Source organism: Dama dama, chromosome 20 (assembly GCF_033118175.1).
Source record: "Dama dama isolate Ldn47 chromosome 20, ASM3311817v1, whole genome shotgun sequence".
Classification (NCBI taxonomy): domain Eukaryota; kingdom Metazoa; phylum Chordata; class Mammalia; order Artiodactyla; family Cervidae; genus Dama; species Dama dama.
In genome coordinates, this window is record NC_083700.1 from 15,426,947 (window position 1) to 15,443,740 (window position 16,794).

Here is a 16,794-nt window from a genome sequence, read left to right on the forward strand (position 1 = left end):
TGATATCTCTGGACCAGGCTTGAACTGGTAATATGAGCAGGTGGTTCAAGACTGCCAATCTCCTGCCTCTATGGCTACTGATTCTTCTTGAACCTCATTTATGACCTCATGCATGCACGTTAAATTGCCTCAGTCATGTCCGACTCTGTGTGGCCCTATGGACTGTAGCCTGCTAGGCTCCTCTGTCCATGGAATTCTCCAGGCATGAATACTGGAGTGGGTTGCCATGTCTTCCTCCAGGGGATCTTCCCAACCCAGGGATCGAACTGGTGTCTCTTACATCTACCTGCATGAGCAGGCATGTTCTTTACCAGCAGCACCGCCTGGGAAGCCCTTATGACCACACAGGGGTTCCCTTGTAATCAGCTGATAGATGTGCCAGGATGACCTGTTGGCAGTAGCATCAATGTGGTCTCACACAGAGTGTCCCTGACGAACAGTGCTAAAGCGAAATCCTCCCAAGGGTCAGAGCTGCAGCATACATCAGTTGTCCACTTTGCGTATAGGGAAAGACGGTCCAGAGTAAGAATGGGCATGGACTACTAGGGAGTAGCAAATGACTTGGTTAGATGGTCAGGAATGTCTGGGACATCTCTTAGTACTTCCATGACTGGTGATGGGGCTTCCCAGCTGATAAAGAATTCCCAGTGATAAAGAATCCACCTGCCAATGCAGGAGATATAGGAAATGAGCCTTCAATCCCTGGATCAGGAAGAGCCCCTGGAGGAGCAAATGGGTTGATACAAGGTCGCAAAGAGTTGGATATGACTGAGTGACTAAGCGTGCACACACGCCTAGTGAGGACTGTTACTGAGTAGCTACAACAACCAACAGGGCAGGGCAACCAGGGCATCTACACCTCTGAGGAATGAAGGTCTGAATCACCCCGCCAGAAAACAATCCAGACCAGATGAAATGCTAAGTGAAGGTGGGGGCATCTAGAAGGAGTAGCAGAGGAGGGAGATAATGACTATCAAGCAGTTTTTGGATTAGTCACAACTATGAGGATTGTAGCTTTTTTCATGAATCCTCTCACATCAGTCTTTGAGAAAGACACCCTTGACCTCCACCTGGAAGTGGGCTATGTGATTGATTGTAGTTTCCTTCTTGGAGAGTAAGGATGTCTCTGTTTGTGCAGAACAAACATAAGCCCTATCTTGGAGTATAAGATCTGTACATACTGAGAAGGCTCAAGGGGTAGACTGTGTGGGACACAAAATTTGCACACCTCCTTAGATCCTTCTCATTGACTCCTTGGCTGCCTGCCTCCCAAACCACTTCCACTTTTATCAGAGCCCTTTTTTGTGACCTGAGCTGACAAGAGTCCAAGTTGATGGCCTAGGACTGCATGGTTTTCACACCTCACTTGTTGAACCTGTGTCCTGAGTCACCCCTCCATTTCTGGTTAATATGAAACACCACACCATGGACCATGGATCTGGCTTCCAGAGTGGATATCAAGGGGCAGGGCATGAGGTCTCTAAGTTCCTGTGAGACCATCTTGACCAACAGGAAGTGGGAAGCATGAGTAGAAATAAGTTCCTCCTCCTTTCTCCCCTCTGTGGGTTACTCATGTGTGTGTGCGTGTGTGTGTGTGTGTGTGTGTGTGTGTTAGCTGTTCAGTAGTGTCTAACTCTTTGTGACCCCATGAACTGCAGCCCGCCAGGCTCCTCTGCCCATGGAATTCTCCAGGCAAGAATACTGGAGTGGATTCCCATTCCTTTCTCCCGAGGATCTCCCTGACCCAGGGTTACTCTAAGGTGTGGTTTCATCTTGTGCCCTGTCTGGAGAAAGTCCTCAAGTGAAAATGCTTGTCAAACAGGTGGATGTTTCTCTTTTCAGCTCATTTTGAGGATCTTATCCCAAGAGGTCAAGAGGAGGGAAATGACTTGCCAACAGGTACCTAAGGGAGATTGTGGTGGCTTAGTGGTATGGGCTGGCACACGAGAGCCCACCTCAGAGGCTCCTAATCTAGCCATGTGTGTGCATGTGTGTATACAGGGTTGGGACATCAGAAGAGAGGACTGAGCTGAGCTGTGGAGGATGAGTAGGGTTGAAGAAGTTGGGGGAAGGTATTTCTAGAAGAAGGACGAGCATGCTCAACTTCATGGAAGAAGGAAATGGGGTGGAGCAGGGGCTGTACGGTTGGAGTGGAAGCTGGCTCAGGGGCTGCCAGCAGTGGTTTACCTAGTTGGAGGGTGCCAGAGCCAGAGTGCGTGCTGCCTTGCACCGGAGAAGGACTCTGGAGTCTTGATTTAGCCTGCAGAGCTACTTCCCTAACACTTCTGAGAAGTAAACATGACCCCCAGCATCACTGCTGGCCCAGTCACACCCACACTCCAAGGCCTCGCCTCCTCCTGAGCTGCCTGATCCCTCCTCCCTTCCTCTAAAACTGTTGCCTTAGGGAATTTCCTGGTGGTCCCGTGGCTGAGACTCTGGGCTTCCAATGCCGGAAGCCCTGGTTCCATCCTGGTCAGTGAACCAGATCCCACATGCCGCTACCAAGAGTTTGCATGCCCCAACTAAAGATCCACATGCCGCAACAAAGATAGACGATCCCACATGCTACAGCTGAGAGCTGGTACAGCCACATAAATAAATATTAGAACAAAACAAAAAAACCTGTTGCCTTAGCCTTGATCCATCCTTTTTCTCTCTGGACTCTTAGCACCAAGAACAGTGCCTGGCACATAGTCACGGACTGTTGGCCCAAATCACAGTGAAGTTAGTCAAAGATCTAGTTTTTAGTCTCAGTTCTGCCATGAACACCTGAGACACTGAAAGACCCAAGCCAAGGCACTTAACTTCTCTGAGCTTCAGTTTACCCATCTGGAAAATGGGGATAATGTTCCTCCATCTCCTCTTCATTAGTGAGGATCACAAGACAGAAATGGGATTGGTCCTCTAGGGTGGCAGGAGATGCAAGCCCACTGCAGATTTAAGACATCAGCCTGGAAGTCATTAATAACAACTGCTGATAGTTTTGCTGCTAATAATGACCTGCTTAATTGAAGGAAATCCCCTCTCCCTTTCTCCAGGATGGCTGGTTTTGTCCTAACCCAGTTCCATTACCTGCTTGAAGATGAAGCCAGGCTTCCTCCTCCATACCCCCTTGTCTCACAGGTTTCATAAGACCTCAGAAGGTCCTTCAAAAGTCTGACCCACATTCTTCCTGTTGCAGCTCTGCCCCCTCCCCTCCTCGTGTGTCCTAAGAGCAAAGTCCTGCGTATGAATCTTCGACAAACCTGAAACCCCTTCACAATATAAGGCTTATTCTTCTGAAGCTGATGTTCCCGCTGCCACTGCTAATAGAGAGAGAGACCAGAGAGAGGGTGAGGAAGGGAAGCCCCAGTCTGGAGCGAGGGCGTGTAGAAAGAATCAGGAGGGATGGAGATAAGACAGCAGCACCCCCAGACACACAATGACACAAATACCACACCACCACCACCTCCAGCGCCTGGCTTCCGGGGGAGGGGCTATTGTCTTACGGCTTTCCATGACGTGAGTCCTCCGCGAAGGCTAGGGCTGTGGGTGAGGCGACATTTCCTGCCCCAGGGGGCTGGGGTGAGAGGAGAGATGAGTTGCTGAGTATGCACACCTTTTGAGAGCCCATACACACACACCCTGCGCCAGGGGCTCCTTTCTCAGGCTGCCCCCATGGAGTTCCCCCTGGCCCAGATATGCCCCCAAGGTAAGTGTGAAGTTGGAGAATGTGGGTGGGAGGGAAACTCAAGACCCCCACGACCCCTGCCCTCCTCCTCTCTGGGCCTCAGCTCCCACTTTGAGGGTGAGGGGCCACACCCTGGCCACACGCCTTGCTGTGCTCCAGCAAGGCTGACTGGCAGGAGACCCACAGCCCCTGGTCCTCCTCCTCGGGTGGCTCCACTTCCATGCAGCCCTGAGGATAAAGGGGACAGGGTCTGCAGAGAGCTTCTTCGACAGGAGAGAGGAGGAAGCAGGAGAATGAAGTGGGGTGGGAAGCAGAGGAGCCTGGGCCAGAAGCGGGACCTGCACTGAGAAGATCTGCCTCCATTCCCGGATTCCGGAACTTCTGGGCCAGCTGGCTTCCCTGCACTCCTCCCTGGGCCCAATTTCCCTGACAAGCCCCTCTGTCCCCTCAGCCCTCTACGCCTCCTGGGCTCCTTACGCCTCCTCCCTGAGAAATAATCTCTGCATCCCTCCTGCATTTCTCCTGTTGTCATGACTGTGCCTGTCCTTCAGGTCCCCGATGAGTGGACTGCCGGGGCAGCGGGGGAAGTGGAGGGCCTGAGCCTGAGCCTCGGGGAATGGTGGGTGGCAGAGAGAGACGCAGGCCCTGACTGAGAAACCTCTCTGTGCTAACAGGGAGTCGGGAAGCCCCTGCCATAACCTTCAGCACCTTCCAGCCCCTGGACTTGAACCGCAGGAGCTGCCAGGGCCCAGGCCTGCTTCTGGGACCTCGACTCCAGGCCCCCGAGGGAGCCTGGCCCAGCCCCAGGGGCCCAGCTGTCCAGGCTGTGGTGAGTGGAAACCTGGGGGGTGCTCCCTCCTCTACTCCCACCTCCCACGGCGGGGGGGCCTGCAGGTGGACAAAGGCCAAAGCAGGAATGAGCAGGGGCTGCTGACATGGCTGGGGGCCCAGAGGAAGGGAAAGGAGATGAGAAGCACCTCCTTCAGTGGCTGAATGGCCCACTCGCTACTCCTCTGTCCCTGGGAAGCTCAGGGCGAGTCCACAAGTGATGGGTACAGTGATTGAAGTTCCAGAAGGAGGCATCTACATCTCTGTCCATGGCCTTCATTTGACCACCCTCATCTCAGTCCTCCTCACCCATCTGGTCAGTAGGAAACCCTCCCTACGAACTAGCTCGGTCCCTCCCTACGGTAGGGTGAGCCCTCCCTCGTTCTGGCCTCTAGAGTTCCCTTCATCCCTCAGGCCAGGGAAAGCTTTGCTGTCCATCTGGAAGGCCTCACTCCCATTTAAGTACAGTTTAACAGCTCACTGCTACTGGAATAAAGGCCCACAGGACCCAGAGGGAAGTGGAAGGAAATTCCCCTGGAAACAAAAACAGCTTGAGCTAAACAAGTCAGACTTTGGGAAGGACTTTCTGGGAAACGATACCCTAAAATAGGCAACTGGAACAGGGACAGGGAGCTTTCTCCACAAGTCAAAGAGCGAGTAGGTGTAAGGATAAGGAGGCGGCCGCTGACTTAGAATCATGGCTACCTCTCCCCTCCTTGAATTCTTCTCTTATATAGGCACCTCTCCAGGCCCCAGGAGCTGCCTGCAATCCAAAGGATGTTGGGAAGGAGGAGGTGCCAAGGGAAGAAGCTCTGATCCTACAGGCCGAGACTCGGGCTTGGTTCCAGAAGACCCAGGCCCATGAGCTCCTACAGCACGGGGCGGCCCCCATCTGGTTCCACGGTTTCATCACCCGGAGGTGAGTCACAGAGGAAGAAACAGGCTCAGAGCAGGGCAGGGGCCAGTCCTGGGTCCTGGCATCAATCAGTAGATTGAGGCTACAAGCCAGGCTATGACTCCTGCAGGTTTTGAGGTTACTCGTTAAGGCAGCTCTCCTGGGGGAGATCACCGAAGAGGCACAAGCCCAAACCCCCTACCCCGTGCCTCCACTTTCCTCCTGTCTCTAAGGCTTTGAGTGCTCATTCTCCACCTCAGCCTCCATCTCTCTCCCTCCATATCTCCCTCCATCTTTACCTCGGGCTTTCTCCAGCCCTCCCCTCTGTCTTCCCTCCCTTGCAGTTCCTCCCTTCTCCTCCACTTCTCCGCTTCACTTCTCCTGTATCTATCTCTATGCTTACCCCCTCCGTGTAACTTCTGAAGTCTAGAAGTCTAATGCCATCCCCGTTGCTGCCGCCACAGCGCTGACCCCCGGAACCCCCTACTCCAGGCTGCCCTTCCAGGATGGGGCCAAGAGGAGGATGCAGGGCCGGGAGGTCTCCTGAGTGGAACCCCTGGTCCGCGTCCACGCCCAGTCCCTGCAGCGGGAGTACGGTGACCACATCCTCTCTCTCCCCCACCTCCGCCCTTCTCTGTCCACTTAAGCAGGCTTGGGTGGACGTAGGGGTCCCCTATGAGAGCAGGGGAGACAGGAGGTGAGGCTAGAAAAGTCTGAGCAGCCCTTCGTGTCTTCTCCACCATCCTCAGAGAGGCCGAGAGGCTGCTGGAGACTAAGCCTCAGGGATGCTACCTGGTGCGTTTCAGCGAGAGCGCCGTGACCTTTGTGCTGACTTACAGGTGAGGGGCCAGCACTGCGCGTGGGGGGGCGGGGGGGAGTGGGCAACAAGGGGGCGGGACTTTGGGCTAGTCAGGGGGCGGGACTTGGTGCTGAAGAACGTGTGAGGGGCAGCACTTCATGATGACGCCCAGCAGGGGCGGAGGGGTCTAAGCCCAGCCCCCAGGCTACTAAGGATGGGAGACCCGGGCGCTGGGGCGGATAGAGATCGCGCCTGGTGCTGGTGTCCTGGCCAAGAAAGAAGGAGCAGATCTGATCCTGATTGGTGCCTCCAGGAGCCGGACTTGCTGCCGCCACTTCCTGCTGGCCCAGCTGGGGGACGGGCGCCACGTGGTGCTGGGCGAGGACAGCGCCCACGCGCGGCTGCAGGACCTACTGCTGCACTACACGGCCTGCCCGCTCAGCCCGTACGGGGAGACGCTCACGGAACCCCTCGCCCGCCAGGTACCCATCCCCACCCCGGCCCTGACACTGACCCTGACCCCGGGGACCCAGGCCAGGGCGCCCCCACCCCCACCGCTCGCAGAACTCAGGCCGCAGGACCTCGCCAGGCACTTTCCCACTCCCACGGAGGACGCAGACATCCTTTTCCCACACATCTCCGCTGGCTGCCCTTCCAGAAAGATGCGTGCTGGTGGAGGGGTCCTCGAGAAACCAGCTCGGTCACACAAAAACCGGAGGGGCTGGGAGTGGTCAGCTAGGCCCAGAAGTCATTTGTTTTTGTGGCTTTATTTTGGCCTTGCTGCTGGGCTTGAGGGATCTCGGTTCCCAGACCGGGGATTGAAGTCTGCAGTGAAAGCGCCAAGTCCTAACCACTGCACCACCAGGGAATTCCCGGGGCCATTTGTTTTTTAAATTAAGAGATATTTACCGAGACAAGACAGATGGGTGTCAAACCCACAAAGCTCACTTACCAGCGGCAAAGACAAATAATAGGAATCAAGTGTGAGAGTGTAGTGAGAGAGGAAATGCAGAGTGGGGTGCCATTTAGCTCACATGGTGGGGAGCCATGTCAGAGAGGGCCTCCCCCAGATCATTCAGGCGGTTCGGAGGGACCACTCTGTGCCAGGCATTGGTCTGGACAGTAAGAAATAGCACCAAACAAAATTGACCCAAATGTCCCTACCTTCATGGAGCTTTCATTCTAGTGACAGGAGACAGACAGTGAATGCGTAATACAGATAAACAGAATACAGAAACAAGGAGTGACGGAGTTGGGGTTATTTACACAGGGACCTTAGCGAAGGCTACTCTGGTAAAGGGATATTTGAACAGAGGTCTGAATAAAGGAAGGAGGAAAGTCATGCAGATAACTAGAGGAAAAACATTCTAGGTAGATGGCACAGCAGGTGCAAAGGCCCTAAGGTAGAAGGATCCTTGATGTGTGTGAATAAGAGTAAGAGCACTGAGGAAGCTAGCATGAGAAGAGAGGTAAAAAAATGAAATCACAGGGGTGAAGGACTGCCCGGTGGACTCTTGTATGATTTGGGATTTTATTCTACATGAGATGCACTGGGCAGTTAAAGAGTGACATGATCTGGAAAGTTTGGGAGGGACATAGGTGATCAGATGGAGGCCACTACAATACTCCAGGAGAGAAGACGGCAGCGTGGACCGTGTTGGTCGAGGTGAAGGGGCGGGGAGGTGGAACACTGGGTCAGTTTGGAAGGTGGAGCTAAGAGGGTTTTTGCAGGCTTGAGTGAGGAACGTTAAAAGATGGAGTTGTAAAAAAAAAAAAAAAAAAAAAAGATGGGGTTGTATTGATTGAGATGAGGAAGGCTATGAGAAGACCAAGTCTGGGAGAGAGGGGAGATCGAGTTAGTTCAGTTTTGACATTCATGGTTGGAGACATCCATTCAGTATCCAAATGGAGATGCCAGTTAGGCAGTTGCAATATATGGACTGGGATTTGAGGACGGAAGTCTAGTTTGTAGATCAACATTTGGGAGCCATCAGTATGTAAACGGATTAATTCGAAAGCCCTCAGGAGGGATGAAATCTCAGGAATGAGCATAGATGGAAAAGAAAAGAATACCAAGTCTCCAGCATTGAGAGTTTGCAGAAATGAGGGGCAATCTACAAAGAAAATTGAGAAGGAGCAGCCAGAGAGAGAGGAGGCGAAGAACCAGGAGTGTGATGCTCTAGACACCAAGCAAAGAAAATCCATCAGGGAAGAGCAGATGCCAGAGGGTCTAGAATTAACCATTGGATTTGGCCAACAGAAGGTCATTGATGACCTGGGCAAGAATAGCCGCTTGGAGCTTGATTGGAGTCTGTACAAAGAAGTTGGTAAGGGACTGTGCCTAGGGGTGACTATTGTGTGGAATTTCATGAGGAATAAGCAGAGACCTGAAGATTCCTAAACAGTGAGAATAGGATGTAGGGAAGTCTGGTGGACAGGGGAGCCAGCTGGAGTTGTGAGAGCCGAGGGCACAGCTGTCAGAGACCAAGCTCTATGACCAGCCCTCAGAGGGTCTTGTCACTCACATTCTCTGGAGTTTGGGCTTTATCCTGGAGCAACAGGCAGCCATGGAAGGATTGCTAGAGGAACTTCTGCAGGTTCATTCTGCTCACAGAGTGGAGAATGGGTTGGCAGGGCAAGATGATGCAGGAGGAGGTGATGGATTTAGGAGGCCTGAACAGGATCAGCAGCTGTGGGCAGGGAGAATGTGGGCAGGTGTGAAGATATTTAGGCAGTGGAAGGAGCATGGCTTGTGCTCCATAAGACTTGGGGAGGAAGGGAGGGAGGTGTCCGGGTTGACTCCTAAGGTGCTGCTGTTTCAGCAACAGGGTAGAGGGGCTTTTTTTTTTTTGGCTGTGCCAGGTCTTAGTTGCAACATGTCAGATCTAGTTCCCCGACCCAGGAATTAAACCCAGGTCCCCTGCATTGGGAGCGCAGAGTCTTAGCCTCCGGACCACCACGGAAGTCCCAGAGGTGCTACTTTATATTCATAAAGGGAATGCTAAGACCTCTTAGGAGGTTAGGGCAGGGAAAAAAAATTCTGATTTGAATCCATGCAGTAAGTGCCCAAACACTGTCAGATGGAGACAGGGACTTGGCAGATTGCAGAAAAATGAGAAAAGCCCTATGGGCTGAGCCTCCAAAAATTATCATGCATGTGGAGAACATTCGTGAACCCAGTGATAAATGCTGAGCTAAAAGCACACCTAACATGGGAAGGAATCCTATAAGGCTCATCTCCCCTGAGGCAGTGTCTCTGTCCCTAAAATATCTAGCTGTTAGCTGTATAATGTACTCCTCTTGCAGCTGCAGAAGTAAACATGGGCACAGAAGTCTTGGAGATCTATCCCCAAGCTGAAAAATTTTAGGCTAAAGACTTGTGAGGCCTGGTTGCAGTTTTACAACCACAGGCACAAACGGTGACTGGTCTGGGCCTATGTTCCAGATGAAGTTAACTTAAATGCTAAATATCGCCTGTGACCAGAGCAATTGTCCCACTTCCCAGTCTCCTTGCCATCTCCATGCCCTCTGCCTCACCCAGAAATCCAGCGCCACCCAAATTTCCGTGCTGCACCCCCACCCCGACATTCTCCATATGGACCAGATTATTTTGCCCTCCGTGCATCACCTGCCCACTCCCACCAGCCATCCCTCCGGCATCACATCCCCACGGTCTCTTTCTTCTCTTTACCCGCCCCCACCCTGTTCTCCCCCTCCTTCCGCCACACCCCCGGCCCCCCCGCCCCCCCACCCCGCCCCGACCCCCGCAGACTCCTGAGCCCGCGGGGCTGTCCCTAAGGACTGAAGAATCAGACTTTGGAAGCAAAAGCCAGGACTCACAGTTTCAGTATAGCCCGATTCTCAAAAACGAGCGAAGTACAGCCCCGACGCAGAAAGATGGAGCTGGGGAGCCAAAGCAGGTGTGTGACCCGAAGCGCTGGGAGAGAAGGCGGGGCCTGAGAGAGGGGCGGAGCCTGGGGGCGAAAAGGAGGGCGCGGCCTGTGTGAGGGGGCGGGGCCAGTGGGTTGGAAGAAGGCCTGCAGGGGGCGGAGGCTCAGACTGGGTTCCAGCTCTGGCCCTGCCTGGGTTAGGGTGACCCACTCTCCGCCTTGGCATCACTGACTCATTGGACATGAGTTTGACCAAACTCTGGGAGATAGTGAAGGACAGAGAAGCCTGGCGTGCTGCGGGTTGCAAAGAGTCGGTCGCCACTGAGCGACTGAACAACAACGACAATTCTCCTCCCTGCTCGCCTTCTGTCCTAGCCCTCCCAGCCGCCCAGGCCCAAGCCGCCCATCCCCGCCAAACCTCAGCTGCAGCCGGAAGTCTACACGAGCTCTGCTCCGAGACCCCGCCCAACCCTGCCCCCCAAGCCCTCCAACCCCATCTACAACGAACCTGATGAACCCATCGACTTCTACGCCATGGGCCGGGGCAGCCCTGGGGAAGCCCCTAGCAACATTTATGCCGAGGTGGAGGTAAGGGAGCCTGATTCAAGGAGTCAGGACCCGCGCTGCATCCTCAGGCACGAAGTCCTACGGAAATGCCAGTCCAGGCCTGTCCTAGGCAGCCAGGTAAATGGGGGTGCAGGGAAAAGTGAGGCCCCTAAGGAAGACTTCCTGAAAGCTAGATTGAAAGGGTGGAGAAGGTGTTCAGACTGAATGTCGGGGTCAGGGTGAATGAAGGTCAGAGATGGGAAGAACAGAGGGTTGAGACTGCCAACAACCCTCTTCCAGGCCCCTCTGTTTGGAGTTACTGGGACCTGCCTCCCCTTTGTCAAGTCCTCGCCCTCTCCACTTCTCAGAGAAAGCAGAGGGCCCTGCAGGTCCCCTCAGCCTTCGCCCACTGGCACCTGTGTCCCTCCCACCTGGCTGGCCCTCTTCAGAACCCCCTGAGATCGACCCCACCCTATGGCAGGAGTCTTGGCCTTCACTTCATCTCTCCTCCCCAGTCTGAACTTGGGCCTCTCTCATGCTGGCTCAGCTGGTCCTCCCCTCAGCCTTCAGGGCCCTGCCTTCCTGAAGAAGAGCATCTGGAGTCCTTCATGGCACCTCAGATGAGCTCAGGGGAGGGGGTGCCTGCCTGTCCCCTCCTTCTGCACATGCCCCCTCTCCTGCAATCCTCACACCTGCCCAGACTTCTCACTGATCAGGTCAAGTCCTCTGCCCCCCTCTTCCATTCCCCGCTCCAACACTGGCATCTCAGGCTCCCCCTCAGCCCTTGTGCCTGATCACGCTTTATACACACCCCTGACTGCCGTCCTAGAGCTGATGTCAGCAGTCCACGTCTCTATGTGAATTTCTCTCCAGGCTTCTGCTCAGCTCCCCAACATCCCACAGCCTTCTGGACTCAGCACAGCCAAGTGTCCTCACCCTACTCCCCTGATTGTTCCCTCCTGTGTTCCCTCTCCCATTTGGTATCTCATCCAACTATTCAAGCCAGGTTTGCAGGGCTTCTTTGACATCTCCCCACTCTTCACCCTCACTCCCCTATAAGTACTGATTCCTGCTGGGTCTTTTCCTAAATATATTTTTCCTTTCGTCAGTTTTAGCTCCCATCCTCTCTCATCAGGACTTTCCAAGAGCTTCTTAAGTGATCTCCTGGCCAACAGTCTTGCCACTTCTGATCCACTGCCCCAGGAAAGTCAGAATGGTCTTTCTAAAACAGCTACCAGGCCCATGAAGCTCTCTATAATCAGGTGGGGTGGGGAGCCACCCCCTCAGTCTTATCACCAGCTGCACCCATCCACCCTGAACTGGTCACATTTCTCCAAATACACCAAGTGGTTTCAAACCCTCCAACGTTTTACATACGCCATTCCCTCTGCCTGTAGCTACTTCCTACAAACGTACCTTCCTACTGCCCAGCAACCTTCTAATCATCCTCCAGCTTGCCCACCCTTCTCCGCTTCTGCAAAGACTTCCCTGACCTCACCACAGAAGCTTTCTACACACCTGTCATGTCACTGATCGTTGATACCGATACCCCCCTCCCCCAGCAGAGTATTAGCTCCCTGAGGGCAGGGATGGGACTTGTTCATCTCCTGTTTCCAGAGCACCGGGCACAGTGCCTAGCAAAGAGCAGTTTTTTCAGGAAATGTTTGTTGAATGAATGAGAGAGGTTTAGATCTCCTCTTTGCAGGTCAATTTCTGTTAAGATCAGAGGCTGCAGGTAAGTCTAGGAGGCAGAAGGTAGAGGGTATGACCTGGGACCATCCTTCTCTCTACAGAATCCAGGTGGCCAACAACTGCATTCTGAGAACTCCTTGGCTGAACAAGGCCCTACTGTGCCACACCAGCCCCTACCCCGCTGGGGGCACACTCTCCCCCACAACCTTTCTAGACAAGTGCTTCAGGACAGAGGACAGGCGTGGCTCCCCCTGGGGCCTCCTCAGTAGCTGGTGAGTCTGAGCTGGGGAAGGATAACTTGGAACAGCGGGTCGAGACCTTCACACACACCCAGCCATCCTTCTCAGGAAATGTGGATGGAACAAACTGTAGGTGATCAACGCTGGAAAGGACCTCAGCCATCATCTATTGCAAAGACGGCAAAAACGTGTCACCTTGGATGCCAACTCCAATCCATTGAGTGTGGCTGCCTGGAGCACTGCTTTGGAAAGGATGTTAAGGTCATATCTGAACTCAGCAGAAAAGAACACCATGATTGATTAGTGATGTCTGCCATGGGTGAGAGAAGAGGAGCAGCATCTCCTTTGCCCTTACTGATCAAGTCCAACTCCAGCTTTGTTTTTGGAAACAAAACCAGAGAGGGATGGTGGCTTAGTCAAGGTCAAGGACTAGAACCCAGGCTTCCTGATTCTTCTGTTTAGTGCTCTGTTCTGTACCCTACTCTACTAACTCTTCTCCATGGGAAATGTTTGAGATTTCCTCAGATAAGAAATCTGGCTGCTCTCCAGAGTTCTACTGCATGGGGGCCTGGGTGCTGGTTCCCTTCCTCCAGATCCCAGCTTAGCCCTGTTCCCCTAACTGGTCTGGGCCCACACAAAGAAACCCGGAGGCCAGAGGAGCAAATGTGGGGTCTGCTTCCTTTTAGGGACACACCCTCTGGTTCCCTCCCAAGAATCTCCAAGAATTCAGTGGCTCAGAGCTTGCCTCTAAGGAAGAGGGCTAGGAGAGCCCTGCTGCATCCCACTACTGCCCTGGTTTCCCCTCCTGGAGTCTGATTTCCTTGGCCCTCGAGCCTTGGAGTCTGGGCCCTGGTCCAATGCTGCTGTTGTCTGAGGAATGGTTTGGCGAGAACAGATGTTAGAACTTGTTTGTTGATTCTTGTCTGGCTAATAAATCATTATCAACCACCTCCCCCAACAGGGATTCAAGTACTCCAGGCTCCTTCTGTCTCTGACTCTTATATTGCAGAAGGCAAGTTGTCAAACGACCATTGCAATCGGGGAGAGTGGTCGATGGTCGAAAGATACCTGGGCAAGGGCCACAGATCTATGGGCTGGGGGTGGGGAGACACCAAGGTGAGGGACACAGACCGCTCTCTGAAAACTATTCCTTCCCTAACTGGGGTGGGCTCGGCAGCTAGCTGGGGGCAGAGGGGTGACTACATCGCTTGGGGGCTGCCAGGGAAGAAAGAGGGGCAGGGAGGGGAGTGGTTGAAAGGTAGCCCCAGCACCTCCTTCCTCAACCCCCCTGCCAAGCACAGGACTGGAAGGGAGAGGGAGCATTCTTAACCTTTGTGTGTGAGCCCCTTAGGATAGGGGACCCCCTTGCAGCGGCTCCCCCGTCTTGGGCTTAAGCCTCCCCTGTTCCTCTTAGGATATTTCCTCTTCTCTCCCAGACCCACTTCAGGGCCTCTTGCCCCTGTGGCCAAGCTCCATACTCTAAGCTTCAACCACCTAGAAGAATCAGCCTCGGGTTGTGTTTTTGTCTCAGATGGGGTCTCTCTGAGGCAGGGCTGTGTCTGCCCCTGGATCACCCTGAGGGCTCAGAGCAGAGACTGCTCCCCACCCCCACCCTGGGAACCACTCACAAGGCTTCTGGTACTCCTGTGGTCCCAGCCTGTTCTTACTCTGATTTCTAGGAGAGTTCAGTCAAGACAGTCAGTGTCCATCAGGGTCTCTCCCCCTCCCCAGGGCCCCTGTGTACTTGCCGGAATCACAGAAGTCCCCCAGACCCCTCCCTGAAGACACAGTCCCTGGGTCTAGGTGCTGCCACCACCGGGCCAGCCCCAGTGACTAGTCAATTCCCCTCCTTTCCACTCAGTGCTAATCAGCTCCAGGAGAAATACAGTTGCTGAGTCAACAGAGTGGGGTTCCACTTCCTTCTGTCTATAGGTCTAAACTCCCTCCTAAGCAAGAGAAGAGGTGGGAGGGCAAAGGGGGGCGGGTGGGGGGTGTGGAGGGGAGGGGAGGGGAGCAGATGGCTTTGGGAAGGAGAGGCTGAAAGTGCAAGAAAGGTCTGAGATTAGACTCAGGGAGTCACCTGGTGGCTGATTCCTGTGGCAGCGGAGGAGGTAGAAAAAGGAGAGGCTGGCTGTATAGCAGGAGCTGGAAATCAAAGTCAGCAGATGAGCTTTCCTTGGACTTCAGGACAGAACAGGGTGGGCAGGTTTGGGGAGGGGCCAGGAATGCCTAGTGACCCACTCGGTGTCTCTGAAGGAGCAAAGCCTGCTAGAGAGGGGTGAGTGCTCCTCACTGCTAGGGGTAGGCTCAGCAGAGTGGGTGGGAAGATCCTGACAACCAGCATTGTCAGCTTTCTGCTGCGCTTCGTTGCTAACACACTGCCCAACCTTTAACAGGGAAGCTTTTTTCTGTGCCGTTCCCTACATTCCTTTGAAATGGAGGGAGTGCCTTATTTGCCTGTGGGGCTACTGTACTGATCAGATGAGGCCAGGCAAGCAAGGGGCTTCGCAGAGCAGGACTGTGGGGCTAGAAGGGACTTCGAACCCTTTGTAACGGACTTGTTGGTTCAACCAAATCAGAAAATGAGTTCTAGAGAGGGGAAATGACAGGGAACTGGAGGTAGTCAGGGCGGATCTTGTCATCCCAAGCACTTGCTTCCCCTTACACGGTAGGGCCCCTCCCAGGCCCTAGGATAAGGCCCGGGTCCTCCCCCAGGCTCCAGCTGCAGGCCCAGCCCTGATGACCCAGGCAGTGGAGCATCCTTCTCCCCCCTTGCCACAGCCATGGGCACCCCCACACCATCCTGCTGATTTCACCCCCTCGGAGGCCCAGGGCTACAGTGAGACCTCAGCTGGAGAAGCCGAGTGAGTAACATATAGGAAAGGAAGCCTCGCGACTGTGCTGGGCAGGTTACCCTGCCCCAGTAGGGACCACTCGGGCCAGGAGGGGAAGGGCATTTCCCAGCTGACTCAGTCTCCCCATGGTTATTCCATCCTGCCAGCCTCCTCTAGGCAGGGCTCTCAGGCTCAAAACCCTCTTCTATCAGAGAGGAGTCTCCTACCTACCCTAAGTCCCAGATCCCCTCCAGAGCCCGCAGAAGGCCCTGCCGCGAGTTTCCAGCTCTGTCCTCTGGTTCGTCCCTTGAGCACCATGGCCTGTGCGGATGGATGCCTTTTTTTCCCTGCCCCTGTCTCCCTTAAGCTGTCCCCTTTATCAGGTCAGCTCCCTCAGCTAATGCAGTCCAGCCTCAGTATGGTGCCCTGTAACTCTGGCTCAGGGGACCAGGGCAGGGGCAGGGGGCTGAGAGATGTTAACCCCCAACCTTAGCTATCCTAATTCCACGGCATGAACCCACTGGAGGAGGGCTGGGGGCAGTCACCACTTAGGCTGTACCCTCAGCTACCCTTACTGGCCTCAGAACATCTGTCCCCACCGGAAATGAAGCTGAGCAGAGGGAGAGGGGGTACAAAAAAGGTTGGGAGCAGGCAGCAGAGCGTTCCGCCACCCTGCCACCCCTCAGAACTTCAGCCAGCCCTTCAAATGACTGCGGCTTCCTGGTCAGTAAGCTCAGCACCCAGCTGGAACAAAGACGTGGCTGGGTTCCTGCCCAGGCGTCAGAGCTTTGGGGTAGGAGCCGAAACGCCCTCTTCTTTGACAGCTGTGCCGTCTCCGTGTAGTTCCTAAGTCTGCTCCTTGCGGATCCCACCTTCCTCAGCTCCGTTGTCCTGGTCAACGTGGGCTTTGCCCCAGGCCCTTCCAATATCTTACAGGGCCATTTGAATCCATTTCTGACCAACACCTCCACCACCCTCCCCCCGCCCCAGTCCCTTGGCTGTTGCTGCCATGCCAGTTTTAGCCAAGCTATCCCTCTTTCCTCCTTTCGTCTCCCTCACCCCTGTCTTCTCTTTCCTGTTTATGGTAACTTGAGGTTACTACCTCAGAAAGCCCTCCCAAATAGAGTCTGTTCATTTTCTAACTTTTATTTCTCTTGGTGACCAGGAAATTCCAACCAAGTAAAATGTCATCTTATGGTAGGAATAAAAAGTGGCTTGGAACTTCCCTGGTGGTACAGTGGTAGGTATTCTGTGCTTCCACTGCAGGGGGCATGGGTTCGATCCCTGGTCAGGGAACTAGGATCCCCCATGCTGCTCTGCAGTTTAAAAAAAAAAGTTTACTACTTGCGGAGAACCAAAGGAGATGGGACACAAGAAGACACTGAAAGATGTCTGGCTTAA

General features: G+C 54.1%; 1 protein-coding gene across 2 annotated transcripts; it reads left to right on the forward strand.

Moving 5' to 3' along the window:
• Positions 1–3,537: 3,537 nt before the first annotated feature.
• On the forward strand, positions 3,538–13,531 carry SH2D2A (SH2 domain containing 2A). Of its 2 annotated transcripts, none has more exons than XM_061120522.1 (8): positions 3,538–3,691; positions 4,345–4,499; positions 5,236–5,417; positions 6,143–6,232; positions 6,506–6,674; positions 9,963–10,112; positions 10,458–10,766; positions 12,422–13,531. In XM_061120522.1, the coding sequence occupies exons 1-8, from the start codon at positions 3,658–3,660 to the stop codon at positions 12,587–12,589; spliced, it is 1,257 nt and encodes a 418-aa protein (XP_060976505.1). In that variant the 5' UTR covers positions 3,538–3,657; the 3' UTR covers positions 12,590–13,531. The 2 variants fall into 2 exon arrangements, with proteins under 2 accessions (XP_060976505.1, XP_060976506.1); XM_061120523.1 differs by having other exon boundaries at positions 5,248–5,417.
• The last annotated feature ends 3,263 nt before the right edge of the window (positions 13,532–16,794 follow it).